This window comes from Colletes gigas, unplaced genomic scaffold (assembly GCF_013123115.1).
Source record: "Colletes gigas isolate AHSC1104 unplaced genomic scaffold, ASM1312311v1 Colletes_gigas_Sc00005, whole genome shotgun sequence".
NCBI classification, from domain to species: Eukaryota; Metazoa; Arthropoda; class Insecta; order Hymenoptera; family Colletidae; genus Colletes; species Colletes gigas.
The window spans coordinates 10,269,152-10,283,815 of NW_025106634.1; the positions used below are offsets into that span (position 1 = coordinate 10,269,152).

Below are 14,664 nucleotides of genomic sequence, written 5' to 3' on the forward strand. Positions count from 1 at the left end.
GCTAGTGGCGCGTAGTCGCGTGTCCGGTGTGTGTGTTGCTCTTTCGACAAAGTATTTTCCGATGACAATCGTGTACAAAAGCAAATGCGCGTGAGTTTTATTTGAAATTCACAGCAATGTATCGGTCACAGTGTGTGGTGGTTGATTCAAAATATCGTGAAAGGTGATCGTTGCTAACAGAATTTTCACACGAAAGATCAGCGGCAGACATCGCGGGATATATTGTAGTTGGATATTATGCTAATCACGTTACGGTCAGAATGCGGGAGGAAGAACTCGAGATATCACTCAAGGTGATCAAAAATTTAATTTTCATTATTTATCTCGATATTTCCATAAACAAGACGTTCGATTTTTTTTTGTTACGGCTGTACGAAATAAAACATTTTAATTAACGCGCCTCGAAAGGTATTAGGAAGAAGCATCCTTGAAAAGAAGGAAACGGATTACTTGTTTACACGAAGCGTAACCACTTTTACCTACTCGAATCAATATTTTTCGTTCCGAAGTGGAAAATAAAAGCGAATAAATGCATAGGAGAGTAATGGATTGCGATTGCTTTGTACAACGTAGATGTATTTCGCTAAAGATTCGGTTTCAAATCAAATTTCGGAAATGCGTATGCGCAGTGAGAGATCTGCATTGTGGTATGTATACAACCAAAGCCGGCTAAAACACGCTATAGGTTAGAAATATGAAACTTGCATCTTTTGTTCTTTTTCGTTTTGTGAGCCAAAGAGAAACGAATGATAACGATAATTATCAACAAATAGATAGAAACACGATAGAAAGGTAATTAACAATAATTGCTTGCCGTACATAATAATATATAATTTAGTATAAAAAAGAAATTAAAAAGTGTTCACGCAAAAGGTATTTGCCCTAAAGAACGCATTGATTGTTCAGCATTCGTAAGGTCTGAAATTGATGAAATTATTATTATTGAACAGTAATAATATTAACAGGAGTAAATCACGCAGCGTGAGATACTTGCTCTTTAATGATAATTTAAAAAAAATATATGCCAAACGTTTATGTAATTCAAAACTTGTACAATATTGTATAGTCCTGCATCAATGATTGCAGTTTATCTTTCGATTGCTATAACGGTACATACTGACATTTTCATAGGCATGTGCACGTGTAAGACCACGTATTTTACTGTTCTTATTGTCCGCGGTTGGAACAAGCAGTGCGTACGCGCGTACATTGTTACATGTTATTTCGTCGCTGAGAAATATGCAACATAATTAACATTCTTCGTACCTGTCACGTGTTAACAGTTTTTCTTTTTTATTAAATATAGAAAAAGAAATTCTACTTTATTCGTTAAGGAATTAGTATTCGAAAGAGATTCTATAGAAATTAAACTTTCTCGTCTACTAAATTCGAACTTGGTTCGAACATCATTGGCCAGTTGTCGGTGGCAATTGCGTAACAGACGGTTAAAAGTGATGCTTTTTATTGACATTTTTTGTAGTCGATACTCATACCGTTATTACCGAAAAGATTTGTTAAGCGATGGTGTTTAATTCTCGATGGTATACGGTATTCGTTTACTTGGAATGCGATCTATTACGATGATACTTTTTATTCGAACAGAACGGAAATTTTGACAGTGTTTCGGGTGTTTGTCACCGCGTCGTTCGAATAACTTGTTTCAGTCATTAAATCAGGCATCCAAAGATTCGTGTTGAATGAATAATTTCTATGTTTAAAAATTCTTCGTATTTTTAGGTTATCGTCATATATTATATTAACATCCGCTGTACACATTGAAGATAATAACATTACATCGTGAAGCGATTGAATAACGACAGAAAATAATTATAAACACAAAACGATATGGTATTCTTATTGGATGCATGTTTTGTTAGTAAAAACTAACAGTGGAATACTTGACATTACTCAAACTTTGACTTAACTGTTTTAGCGATAAGATCGAAGGATAGTTGCTACGTTACCGATGAAATTGGGAGGGAGATATAGGCTTGTTTGAGAACTTCACACAATTAGCATACACTGGTTTAATTGGGTGCCACTCGTTTCCAATAACTATCGCGGAGTTGTGATTAAAAATTCTAATTGACCGGATCTGGAGAAAATGAAGCGTAAGGAAAACTGTTGTCTGAATTCTATAATATTTTAAATCACTTTGAAGCTTTTAAAAATGTGTTTTTTTTTCGACGACGTTAATGCGGAAAACGGTACAATCGATTAGTTTAACTATTGCCCGAAGCTCATTCGCAAAAAATATTTTGTGCGAATGTTCGTTATTTACGATAGCTATAAAAGTCTTGCGATTGCTTGCACATTCTTGGTATGTTCCGGCTTGATATATATATAATCCTTTTCCCATTAAAATCTACATTGTACAGTATGATAATACCGAATAATAACAACCGTTGACTATTTAATACCGGTATGAGTAATGTATGACCATAAATAATGTATGTGTTAGTATGGGTCTTGATTATTTCAATGTTAATTATTCCACTAACGTGTGTTGGTTGTCTTCGAACGATCTATACGAAGACCACTTCCAGAATTAAATTTGGTCATTGTTTAAGCGGAACATTAAATTCTTAAAGCAAAACCAATGACTTATCGTGCAAGGTTATGCAAGGTCGTATACGCATAACGGAACGACCTCTGTAACATTTTAGAATGTAAAATAAAATATATTAGAGTGATGGTAATCGGGTAGGTGTCGGTAATTAAGTATTTTACGTTAGACAACTTTACACGATAAAGTTGTAATAATCGATCGACGATGTATACGTGCATGTTGAATTTACATATTTCTAGGCAAGGTGTGTGTGTGTGTGTGTGTGTGTGTGTGTGTGTGTGTTTGTGGTGTATTTTATTAGCGTGGACTAGTTTCCTATACGTATACATACATAACATATGTTTGTAGTTCTCTACAGTAGATAGCTCGATTTCGAGGACCGGTTCATGTGGACTCGGGCCCTTATCGACTTAACCCACTTGTCGTTTCAGGCGCACCGTTATCTTAAAAGCGGAATTATTTAAGGTACAACGCTCTTTAAGGTCGCGATCTTCGAGATTTCGAACAAACTTTTACACGCAATGAAATTTGTCACAGCGAATAGACCAAACATTGATATTGTACTATTTATGCAAATAGATGGGGTTGAGGGACGTGACAGTCAACGTGATAATGTTGCGCTGCGTTAAACTTTCTAAAGAAAATTTTATTTGTTTATTTGATGTAAAGTAGAGTGAATGTTTTGTTTAAAATGACGCTTTCAAGAACATCCCTAGACTGTTTATTAAACTAAACGTATCACGATAAAGACGTATCCTCGGTATCGGCGCGAATGTATTCGTAATTAATTGCTTCCTCTTCTTTTCATGAAATTATAGCTGGTGTTAGTAACTGTACTTGAAAAACTGTTAATCAACCTGAAATCATAAAAGACCTTCGCACGCGGTTCGACCAGTTTTCATGACCTTTGTATTTTCGATCACTTCGGGTGAACGTGTTGTTCACTTTTTTAATATGTCCATGGATACTATTCCATAAGGTAAATTGTAATAGTGGCATTAACTATTGAAAGGAGGTGAAATTATTGTATGCCCGATAGATTAAATGCGACAAAGAGTTTATAGTGAATTTTAATGCTCGATAATGTTATCGATACGCGTTGAGACAGTTTTGTGCAAGTACGATATTAGAAAGCAATGCTTCCACCGTACTCTTATCGATTTACTCTCTGCTTGTAATACATTCGTATCTTTTACCGGCACGTATATCAACGCTGTTACTACCACTTACCTGAAACTTGAATTTCTTGTGCATATTAACATTATAGCGATTATAAAAGTCAGCGAACAATTTGAGTTTGTATTTTAACATCTACCAATCGTTGCTATGCGTTTAAATTATTGTTCTATGTTAATTAAAATTGTCGCTGTTATCGTGATTATTATTGTTCTTATTTATTACTGTTCGACTTACCGATCCCCGTTGGTCTACTTGCTCGCAATTACTTTCGAATATTAAACGATAATCCTACCCATTTAATCGACGATGAAACATTCTGTTGACCAGACTGGAATCGATGTTATAAGAAAAAAAGCTGCCCGTTCTAACCGATCGGTTTATAATTGCTTGGCAAGAAAGTCGCGCAAGAAATTAACTACTGTATCTATGGTTATTCCTTGCTCGTCTCGACCTATGGCTTTTAGAAAGTCCACCATCGGGATCATCGTCCACGTAACGCACCTTATCTTCGCTGAATCGGAAATTATTCTTAATTACGCGCGATACAGATTGTATCGTGATCACGGCGAAACGATGTACCGATGCAAAATTATATTATTTCGTTTTTCTTTTTTTCCAATTTTCGCGACGTCGAAATCGAGGATCCGGTATGCTTCTGCACGAATGTTTATCGACATTGAAATTCCATGTATAAGAAGATACTTTTTGACTTGCAGGTGGTGATAGTCGGCAACGGTGCCGTAGGAAAATCATCGATGATCCAAAGGTTTTGCAAAGGTACATACACGAGGGATTACAAGAAAACGATCGGTGTCGATTTTTTGGAACGGGAGATCGAGTAAGTGAACGAAAGCTAAACGAACTTATCCGTCTTGCGACAATAATAGCAATTTTCATCTATATTTTACGTTTCGATTCATCGACAGAGAATGATTTTTCTTAAACGAACATGAACATTGGGGGCAACGATGGATCGAAAGACGCGACGATACGTTTAATTAAAAAAAAAAAGGTCACCGAGATACGATCTTGCCGGCGACGTTTTTGCTTACCGTAATCGGATCATCATGGGATCTTTATTGGTCGTTGGGGAAAAATCCATTGAAACAGGTATCGAACTGGTCGGTAATGGTAGGACGAGAGTCGTTTAATCGGGGGGAAAAAAGAGCCTCGGACGAGAAAATTCACTGCGACATTTCCACAGTCCGCGATGTTTCTTTTACGCATAAAATATCGTTTCTTTAGTTTACCTTTAGTATCTCACGATCGATCCAATACTCGATTTCATTTACCATTACTTTCGTAAATTATCAGAGACATAGACTGAATCGCAACACACGTACGAATTAACTTACTTATGTGGTCCTTTTTATTAAATTTCCAGAACGGCGTGAAAGGTTTAGAACGTCGCTGGATGAAATGTAACGAAAACACTCGCAGTTCTCCGATAAACAGATTCAGGAAATGAAATTACAGCGAGATAGCTCGGTTATATTGTATTATGGATCGGTCATAGTTGTTACGAATCATTAATCGGTTAAGATTCGTCCGTCCGCGGGGTCACGTCGAATATATCCCACGGAATGGTGGGAATATTAATATCCGGGACAAGAGAAAAATCATTTTCACGGCGTTGAAAGTATAGGCAGATAAGCAGCTGTAACGTCGGACGGTAATTAAAGACTATGTTAAAGAAGAATACATAATAGGTGTTCCGCGAGTACGTGTGTGTACCTACATACCATACACGTATACCTACATAGTTGTTTGAGTTAATTACGTTTCGCGGGAGACGTCCTAGTCTCGGCTATCCTTTTGCCGTTTTCAAGGAGATCGGCAAACATCTGTCGACATTTTCTAATAGCTTTTAACATAAATTTCGATCGTATAACCAAGTATGCAATTAAATCACCGTTATTATATCTGTTCAATTAAATTTATATTACGCGCCATTATTCCATCGATTGGTAATTAAAGCGAAACTATGGTTCTTCTCAAACAATCTAGCATTTTCTTTACCATCCAAATCTTTAACGTTGGATTTATTCGAAATTTCGCTTCTGGAAAAATGTATATTAGCTTGTTTGTTGGTCATACTATAGTTTTTAAACCACATTTGATACGATAGTCTTTTAAAATGTCAATAACAGGTATCGAGTATTAAAAAGGAGAGAAATTTTAAGATAATTATTCAGGAGAAATTTTAAAACATTCACATTATGTGTACGTAAGAGAAAGTTCGAAGGAAAGATATTTTCTATCGTAAACGGATCTGTGGCTTCATTTTTCCCCAATTTGACCAATTTGCGTAAAGATTGTTAATTTAACGATGAAATCATTAGTCGAGGTAACGGTCAATATTATAATTTTAATCTGCCATTCAGTAAGCAACTATTTACTATAATTTTATTAAATTATTTACGCGATAGATCGTTTTAATATTTGAAGTTTCCTCCCGTGAAAGAGAACTGGTCGGAATAATTCGCTCGTTATAACTTGTCGAGAATATTCTACGGTTTCTTTCTTTTCCTTTACTTCCATTTAATATCTGGAAGTTAATCAATCTTGTATTGTTCGAATCTTGAAGTAAGATTTCACTTTGGTTTCATTTAGCGTAACTTTCTTTCCAACTACTGTAACAGGATCAACTTCCGTGTTCTTGTTTGCGACGATCACGTTGAGAGCCTCGGTACACAGAATGTTTCGGAACGTATGCTGTCCATAGACAGCAACCCTTTAACCATTTGCACTCCGAATTATATTTGAATTTTGTTACCAGCAGCTACCAACGCCTTTAAGTGTTTTATTTGAATATTTACCTGTTGAAATATCTGTTTTATTTACACTGTTGTTGACGAGGAAGCTCCTGAGATAAAAATTGATGTCGAATCACACTCGACATAGGAGTGCAAAGGGTTAAGGGAAATTAATTACATTAAGTACTTGTATTCTCTAAACATGGTGAATGTGTTCTACTGAAATATTTCTCTTTTCGTTTGAAACAATGTGACAGAATCCGTTGTACTGGTTGAAATAGCGATTAAGAAATATTAGCTATATTAGGAGCATTAAAATGGCTATAATTCGAGAAGAAGCTTAAACAAAATGCTCGTTTATACATATAAATTCTATCAATTGCTTTTATGTCCCTTGTTTATCGCCGAACTTTGCGAAATAGCGAACGATACGTTGTTATAAAGCACTACTCTATATTTCACGTTTTAACGAGAATCGCAAGAAACTTTAAAGCTATTGCACGATAAAGAAACGTGCACGAGACAGAACGAACTTACCGTATAATAATAAGAGCATAGAAAAGGGACGGTCTGATTAACCGGAATGAAATGAAAATTACAGAGAAACACTTGCGTTTTTACAATATCACCGAGTTACACCCAGCGGCCAAGCGTAAAGTGTTCTAAACGAATGCGTTACGAAGTTACAAACGAAGCTCTACATACGTGGAAATTAAATAAAATCAGATGAAAAGAGTATCGCGAGCCAAGGTCGTCTATTTCAAACAACCGATGAATACGATGTTTATGAACTTGTAACATTTCTGTTCCTTAAAAACGATCTTACGAGGCTTAAACTGAATTATGTTTCCAAGTAAAAATGCATGATAACACAGCGTTACACCTGTCTTAAATACTCTATACGTATACGTACACATGTATCTATGTATACGTGGAATAGAAAAAAGAAAAGTATCACCTTAGATGGAAAAAACGTCCAACGGTTGTTACGTACGGAATTTTATTACCGAGATAACTGTTATAGATGCCGAGACTGAAGAAATAAATGGGATATCCTCAAAGTTTCCAAGTTGAAAAAGAAGCCATTATTTTCTTTCTAGACTTATCCGCAAAAAAATTATACGCGGGAATAATTTGGAATTTTAATATAAAATTCTAAACTATAGATATTTATTTGGACATTTTTTTATTATTCGCAACGCGGGAACACTATGTTTGTAAGACTCGTTAAAATATGTACGCCTCTTTTATATGTCTAGAAATGTCCTTAACGTTTAAATAATAATATAAATAATATCTACGAGTCGTGTAACTTTGACTACGAGTGTCGTCATTAATCATTATTATTGCCTTATTATTTTAGTATGCCGAATATTCGAATAATAAGCCCAGACCTGGTCTCGATTAACTGCCAAAGTAAATCAAATGACGCATCGAGGAGTGGAACTGCTAACAAACGTTCCAAGTGCATGATCGAGTATCATACAAGATCAGAGGAATTGACCAGTGAAAAGGGAAAAGAGAAAACTCGACCGCATTTCTCACAACTGAACCCGTAACTGGGTTGTGCGATGAACCAACATCGCATTCCGTTATTTCGTTTAGTATCCATTCGTTACTCAGAGGTGGTACAGTTGCCACACTTTCATTAATATTATCCTGAATCGGGATCTCAATGATTCCTAATCGCCGTTCAACGAGAACTTTGAAAATATCTAAACCATGTCCTATTAATCCTAATGTAGCCTAATTATTTCTATGCCTATCAACGGGATATTAAAGCTACCAAAGACGGAAATTTTTCATGCGTTCTTGGAATCCATAATCTCGTTTATGTCTCGTAATAATTGGTCTTGTTTAAATCTCTTGCGATTGGGCGGGTGTTTTAGTAATTAACAGACTGATTTCTATTTTCGTGCGCTCGCTGAAAGGAAGAAGGTGCAAAAAGCAGCTTCCCGTCTTAAAACGGTAACCACGTGTGCCGCCCGCGAGGTATAAATGCACCAGGAACTATCCCACGACGTACGCTTCTCAGAACCTAGAAACGCGTACCTGTTTGCTTCTGGACAAAAGGCAGACTATAAACAGAAATTCGTTACTTGAACGACCGATTATGGGCCACTTAAACGCTATACACACACGCTCTCTCTGTCTCTGGTTTCCGTTTAACCGACGAGCAGCTAACTTTACACAATCTTCACATTTTACGCGTTTATCTCAAAGTACCTAAATCCATTTGAAGAAAAAATAACAAGATTCTTTGGAATATTTTCTCCTCCAATTAATAGTTTAATTTACTGGTTGTTCTAATCAGAATCCATTGTTCCACAGGGTGGACGGCGAGGACGTAAGACTGATGCTCTGGGACACTGCGGGCCAGGAGGAATTCGACGCAATCACCGCAGCTTATTATCGTGGCGCCCATGCCTGCGTCCTTGCTTATTCAGCCACTGACAGAGATTCCTTCGACGCCATTCCTTCGTGGAAGCTGAAGGTACGACTCGTCCGCGAGACATACACACACCGTGCTGAACCGGTGCAAGCACGTTTCCGTAGGTAGTCACGACAGAAGGTGGAATGTGAAAGTGAAGGTGCCATTAAAGCAAGGGGGCTGATTTTAACTCGCTCTACAGCAGTACGTTTCCTTCCACAGGTAGCGGCACAGCCTAGATCATTTTCCAAACACCAGTTCCATACAATTCCTCCTCCTCCTCCTCCTCTGACTAATTGACGAACTTTTTCATATCACAGACAAGGTATACGAGTAGACACCTTACACCTTAGGGGTTTTCCTGGCCCAATCTGACTGCCATACCGACCTGAAAATTCCGAGGAGATTTGACTTAGTATTGATGGCCACACAGCTGTAGTGTGTGCATAAAAACATGTGAATTTACTATGGGAGGGATTGGAAAAGCCAATACAGGTGCGCGAAGGAAACTGCCCTTCCACTTACACACACTGATGCATAGCCACATTGTATATCAGTTCTGACGCGTCGTATATGGTACCTTCGGGAATTCGAGGAACAAGTACTTAGTTGTTTCTAATGGTCTCCAACAATAGCGAATAGATTTCATTTATTTATGAAGTAGAGTTCCCAGATGCCTACAAAAACGTCGTATTAAGCATCATTTCCGTAGAAATTTTTAAGAAAAATCGACAGGAGGTAGGTGCCTAAATTTTTTGGCGAAAAAACAAAATTTCAAATCATGCTGGAAAAATTATTTTCGGCTGCGGGGATCAATTGCAATCATTTTTGGTGAATAGACATACACCAGAAATCCTACGCATTTTCGAGAAAAAAATTCATTACTGAAAATATAATGTGAATGATTTATGACCCATCGGTGGTACATGATTTGCACTGCCATCTACGGCGAAACGGCCAAGTTTGTCGAGAAATAGTTCGTTGCTCTCGATGCTAGATGGCGGGCATTTTTAACAAATGTTTTTTCTTAATTTACAACGAAAAATAAATGTACAAGACCAAGATGTTTAGAAATTTTAAGTGGAAAATCTCTATAGATATATTGTGCAATGTATACCAAGTTGATTCGTCGTAATCGTCGTCCATATGTAGTACAAAGTACATATGTATTCCTATCGACGATCACAGTTAAGACAGTAAGAAGAAAATAAAATCGCTGACGATACTGATGAGACATTCGAGATCATCGGACACGCTCTCGAATTCCTTTCGTAGAAACTTGTACGTTGGCTTTTTTCTTTGACTGTCGGCGAGCAACTGCTGAGAAAGGTGTAGGCTCAACCTGAACCAAGTACAAATCAGCATGAATAACTCTGTTGCAAATAATCGTGTTCCATTTTAACGTAATGTTTCCGGAACAAGCTCGTTTATCTTATTTGTTAGATGTTTGAAAGTATGCTGCTCTAAATGATCGGAAGATCGATTTTTCAAGGTATTCTAGAACGAATTTACTGTATATTGTGTATGTACCTTTTGTTTAAAACGTAATCGTTTTTTTTCAGACATGCTCTGTAGAAGTTAGGCATCCGTTAAAAAGATTGTTAAGAACTCGTAGGAAATTAGTTGGTGGTAATTAGAATACTTTGAATCCCGTTCGTTGATAAGGCAGACGCATAAGGAAGACGCGGTTTCTTTTGGTTTTCAGGTGGAGAACGAGTGCGGTGAAATTCCCACGGTGCTTGTACAGAACAAGATGGACCTGGTTGATCAGTGCGTGATTGATCCGTAAGCGTAACGCCTGGTTTGCTTAATTACCGGCTTAATTTCGAGTAATCTCGAGCGTAGCGCGTTGTTTCAGGGACGAAGCCGAGAGGCTAGGCCGCGCGTTGGGTTGCAAACTTCTGAGGACGTCCGTGAAAGAGGACGTCGGAGTCATGAGCGTCTTCCGGCATCTCGCGTCACGATGTCTCCACGAGATGCGCCGCTGCGACGACGATTATCAAGACGACCTGAAATTATACTCTTCTACGGGGCCCAGATCACCTTCTCTAATAAGTGAGTGAAATCTTTTAACCTCTGTTTTCCTTGCCAACTACTCTCAATGAAACTTAGTACTCTCGATTCGTACCGGTCCCTTCTACGATACATAGGATTTTTAAACGAGGATCCCGAACAAGTTTGTATCTCAAATTAAATAACAGGGTGCTATTTAAAAGAAAGAAATGTTTAAACTGTGGCGCTGCTGGCCGAGGGTTAGGAACTTGGGAGAATCGTAGGAGGACAGAAAAGGAAAGGGGAGAGGACGCGTTTCGTCCGGGTTTTTTTTTTTTTGTTATTTTTGGGGCCCTATAACCTGCATTTAGAATGACTGTTAGTGTCTGGGTATATTTATGTTGTTAGTGTGGGGTTGCGGTATTTCTTGAATTCGGGCTCGAGGGAAAACTTTCAAAAACCTCGTTTTCATGAGATATTGGGAAGTCGTTCGATGAATTAGCAACCGAGGGGTCGGTCGAGCGCTTGTGACAGCGCGACCCCTCTGGTGGCGAGTGTGGGAGGCGACGCCACAAAATTCTTGTTATTTTTGTATCGTGTACAAGTTTTCAGTCTGGTGGAACGTATCCCTCGCATTATACATATGTACCTGCGCGGTTCTGTCGTAGTCACACCGGTTGCATAAAATTTGTACGACGGAGAACAATAGGTATATGCAGCCGGTTCACACGTGGACGCTGACCAGTCGTTTAGCCCCGCAATAGCTGCGCGAAAAGAACAATGCGCTTTCTTGGAAACACCATCGGGAAGATGCATAATGTATCAACTGTGCCGGGACGATACACGGGTTGATCCTGTCGTTTCATCCTTAAGTATATCGTCATCACGTTCGCGGATCGTGAGGAGACAGATGTATCAGCTCGGATTAAAAGTCTACCCTCGAACCCCTGATCTCTCGATTCGTTGTACATTCGTTGACAAGAGAAAGGGACGATCGAACGTTGGCCCAGATTTAGCAGGTGGTCTACCCCCGGTTGGTACATATTTTAACAACAGTCACGCATCTAATTATGCATATACGTACATAGATCAGCGTGTTGCACACGCCTTGTGCAGGGACGCACGCACGCAACGAACGAACGAACCACCTTAGAAAACGTACACTGCCGTTCAAAAGTTTTAAGCACCTTCGATACCTTCGACGCGGCGGTTAACTGGTATGGTTAGATAGGTTGATCGTTGCCTAAAACTTATTTTAAGGTCGCTAAATATCCTTGAATATTGTAATTTTTCATAAAAATGAATTTTATTTGTTCTATTTTCTACAGCAGCTTGTCTCTTTACTTCCATCGGTAATTTAATACTTCCAGCGGCGCTGGGGTAGGTGAAGAATAGTTATAGCCCGCCTTTTAGCCATACATACACTCACAATTACCGAAGAGTGGGCTGGTGCATTATCGTGCAAGAGGAACCACCCACCACTTTCCGCTTGAATAAAAATCTGGTTCCACTCTGTGAATTCTTGCGAGTAATCGTTGCGTTACGCCTTTGTAAAATACAGCGTTTACTGTTTGTCCTTGAGGTACAAACCCGTAGCGAATGATTCCACGGATGTAAAAAAATGCGACCAAATTTGTTCACCGAGAAATTTCAAGTAACGCGTAACTGCTTGTTTGAAACTTAGAATCGATCGTCGTTTAGATACCAGTGATCGTTCCTATTGGCCTTACAGATTTATTAGTTGATATTTCGTTTGATATTATATATTATGTGATATTTGGTAATTAAAAGTACTCGAAAAGTGTTCCAGTTGTTCAGAATCAACGTTGGTCGACGTCAGTTTATTTAAGGTTGAGGACTTTGGTTGCGTTTCTGTAGGGTATATCCAACTGTACATGTACATCTTCTGATCGCGTGACTGCTGCCATTGATCTTGATTCTTGAATAACGAGCCAGAGTAGTGGTACATACGTAACACGCACAAAACCACACAAACTCATGCCTGTATGTGTGATATTATATCCTTCGCTCGCTACCGGACATTGGCCAAAGAATGAATTTTTCGTTTTCTATGTTAATAACATCGCTCTCGTAAAATGAATTCTATGAATTTAAGAAATAATTATTCGAGCATACTACATTATATGTATATGTATAGCGATTCAATTACGCGACAAGAAAAAAAATAAAAATGTGGGAATGTAGCACCAACTACTGCACATCGTGCTGACTTTAATCGGTCCTGTTAATTATTTTGCACAAACAAATTTTACGTAATCTTTGTCACGTTACCATTTGTTTCAATAATAATGAGAAAGGTAGGTACACAACATTATAAATTGCGGAGCGTGAATCGTTTTATTAAATAACGTAATTTAGATTCTATACAAGTAACAGTCTAAAATGTTTACAGCATGTACAGATAATGTAGAATAAATTAATAAACGCATGTAAGTACATGTATCTCTTATAATAACACGTTACCTATCACGATAAAACGGAGTGTAAAGAATTGTACTTCTGTAAACTAGAAAACGGCTATCTCTTGTTTTATCCGTGAATTTCTCGATTTACGAAAATATATACATGTATATATATATACATATATGTATATTCATATCTATTACAGGTGCTTTTAGTCCGAACGGATCCGCATGTGGCCGGAGTACAGGGAACGGTACCATTGTTTTGCGGCCAGGAGTCAAGACAAAAAATCACAAGAAACGAAATTTCGTGAAAAATGCTTGCAGGCTACTTTAGTTTTTTGCATGGACAAAATAGAAGTGTGTCAAAAGCTCTGACGAATATACTCCAACGGTGTATCGTGACTGATATTCATATTTATGAAAATATAAATATCCTATGGTCGATTCGGCAACGATACACTAATTGGTCTAATGATTCATAATAATTAATTAGGCACAACGTTGTGCATCAGGATCGTGATCAAAGAATGAATGCGCTGTATGATTTGTCACCGAATAGTGTTGATATTATATCAGTCAATTTGTGATATACATTCACATTAACAAACAATTATTCAAGTACTGCTCCGATACATGTTCTGCTTAAATTCGCTTTAACGGTACATTGAATAATTAACATTATCATAAACAAAACCATACAATTTAACATTGTTTAAAATTTTCAATTCGTACAACCGACAACAAATTTTAATTGCTTAAGGTTAATAATTTTTCATTCCGAACACAAAATTCTCGTGTCGTTTTTTCGAAAAATATTTTATCTTACACTTGAATATCTTCTCATAACTGCGTCGAAAAGCTTAAATCGTCCTTCGTGTTTTGTAAATATATTAATTTGTATGTGTTAAAGACGAACGTTAAGGAAGATGAGTATAGTATTCATTTTTTTGTATACATTCAGTCAAGATATAATTGTAACGAATCATCAGTTTAGGTAATATATGGTAATTTTTTAATCAAGTATAAATATTCCATCGAGTAGAATATTTAAAACTAAAATTAATTTAAATCGCCTCGAATTCGTAGAAAATATTATTCTAGACGTTAATTTATGTGTAAACAGATATCAATATAATAGCTAACCAAATATACTAGTTTCTAAGGGAAAAAATATATTATGTCAAAAGAAAATACTTTTTCATCCACAGTAAACGCATAAAATAAATAAAAATAAAGCGTTACGATTTTTAAACAGTTTCTTTTAATCAGTACCTTAAAAAGCATTGAAGAAGCATACAAAAAAAAATACAT

The 14,664-nt window shown here is 37.3% G+C and overlaps 1 protein-coding gene across 2 annotated transcripts; it reads left to right on the forward strand.

Moving 5' to 3' along the window:
- The first annotated feature begins 22 nt into the window (after positions 1–22).
- LOC122395467 (ras-related protein Rab-23) lies at positions 23–14,652 on the forward strand. 2 transcript variants are annotated; one of them, XM_043393082.1, is made up of 6 exons: positions 23–293; positions 4,465–4,586; positions 8,836–8,998; positions 10,641–10,720; positions 10,794–10,990; positions 13,557–14,652. In XM_043393082.1, the coding sequence occupies exons 1-6, from the start codon at positions 261–263 to the stop codon at positions 13,685–13,687; spliced, it is 726 nt and encodes a 241-aa protein (XP_043249017.1). In that variant the 5' UTR covers positions 23–260; the 3' UTR covers positions 13,688–14,652. The 2 variants fall into 2 exon arrangements, with proteins under 2 accessions (XP_043249017.1, XP_043249019.1); XM_043393084.1 differs by lacking the exon at positions 4,465–4,586.
- The last annotated feature ends 12 nt before the right edge of the window (positions 14,653–14,664 follow it).

Coding starts and splice junctions, on each gene's coding strand:
- LOC122395467 (XM_043393082.1), top strand. CDS start 261: ATGCGGGAGGAAGAACTCGAGATATCACTCAAG. Junction 4,587..8,835: donor TTTTTGGAACGGGAGATCGA/GTAAGTGAACGA, acceptor ATTGTTCCACAG/GGTGGACGGCGAGGACGTAA. Junction 10,721..10,793: donor GATCAGTGCGTGATTGATCC/GTAAGCGTAACG, acceptor GCGTTGTTTCAG/GGACGAAGCCGAGAGGCTAG.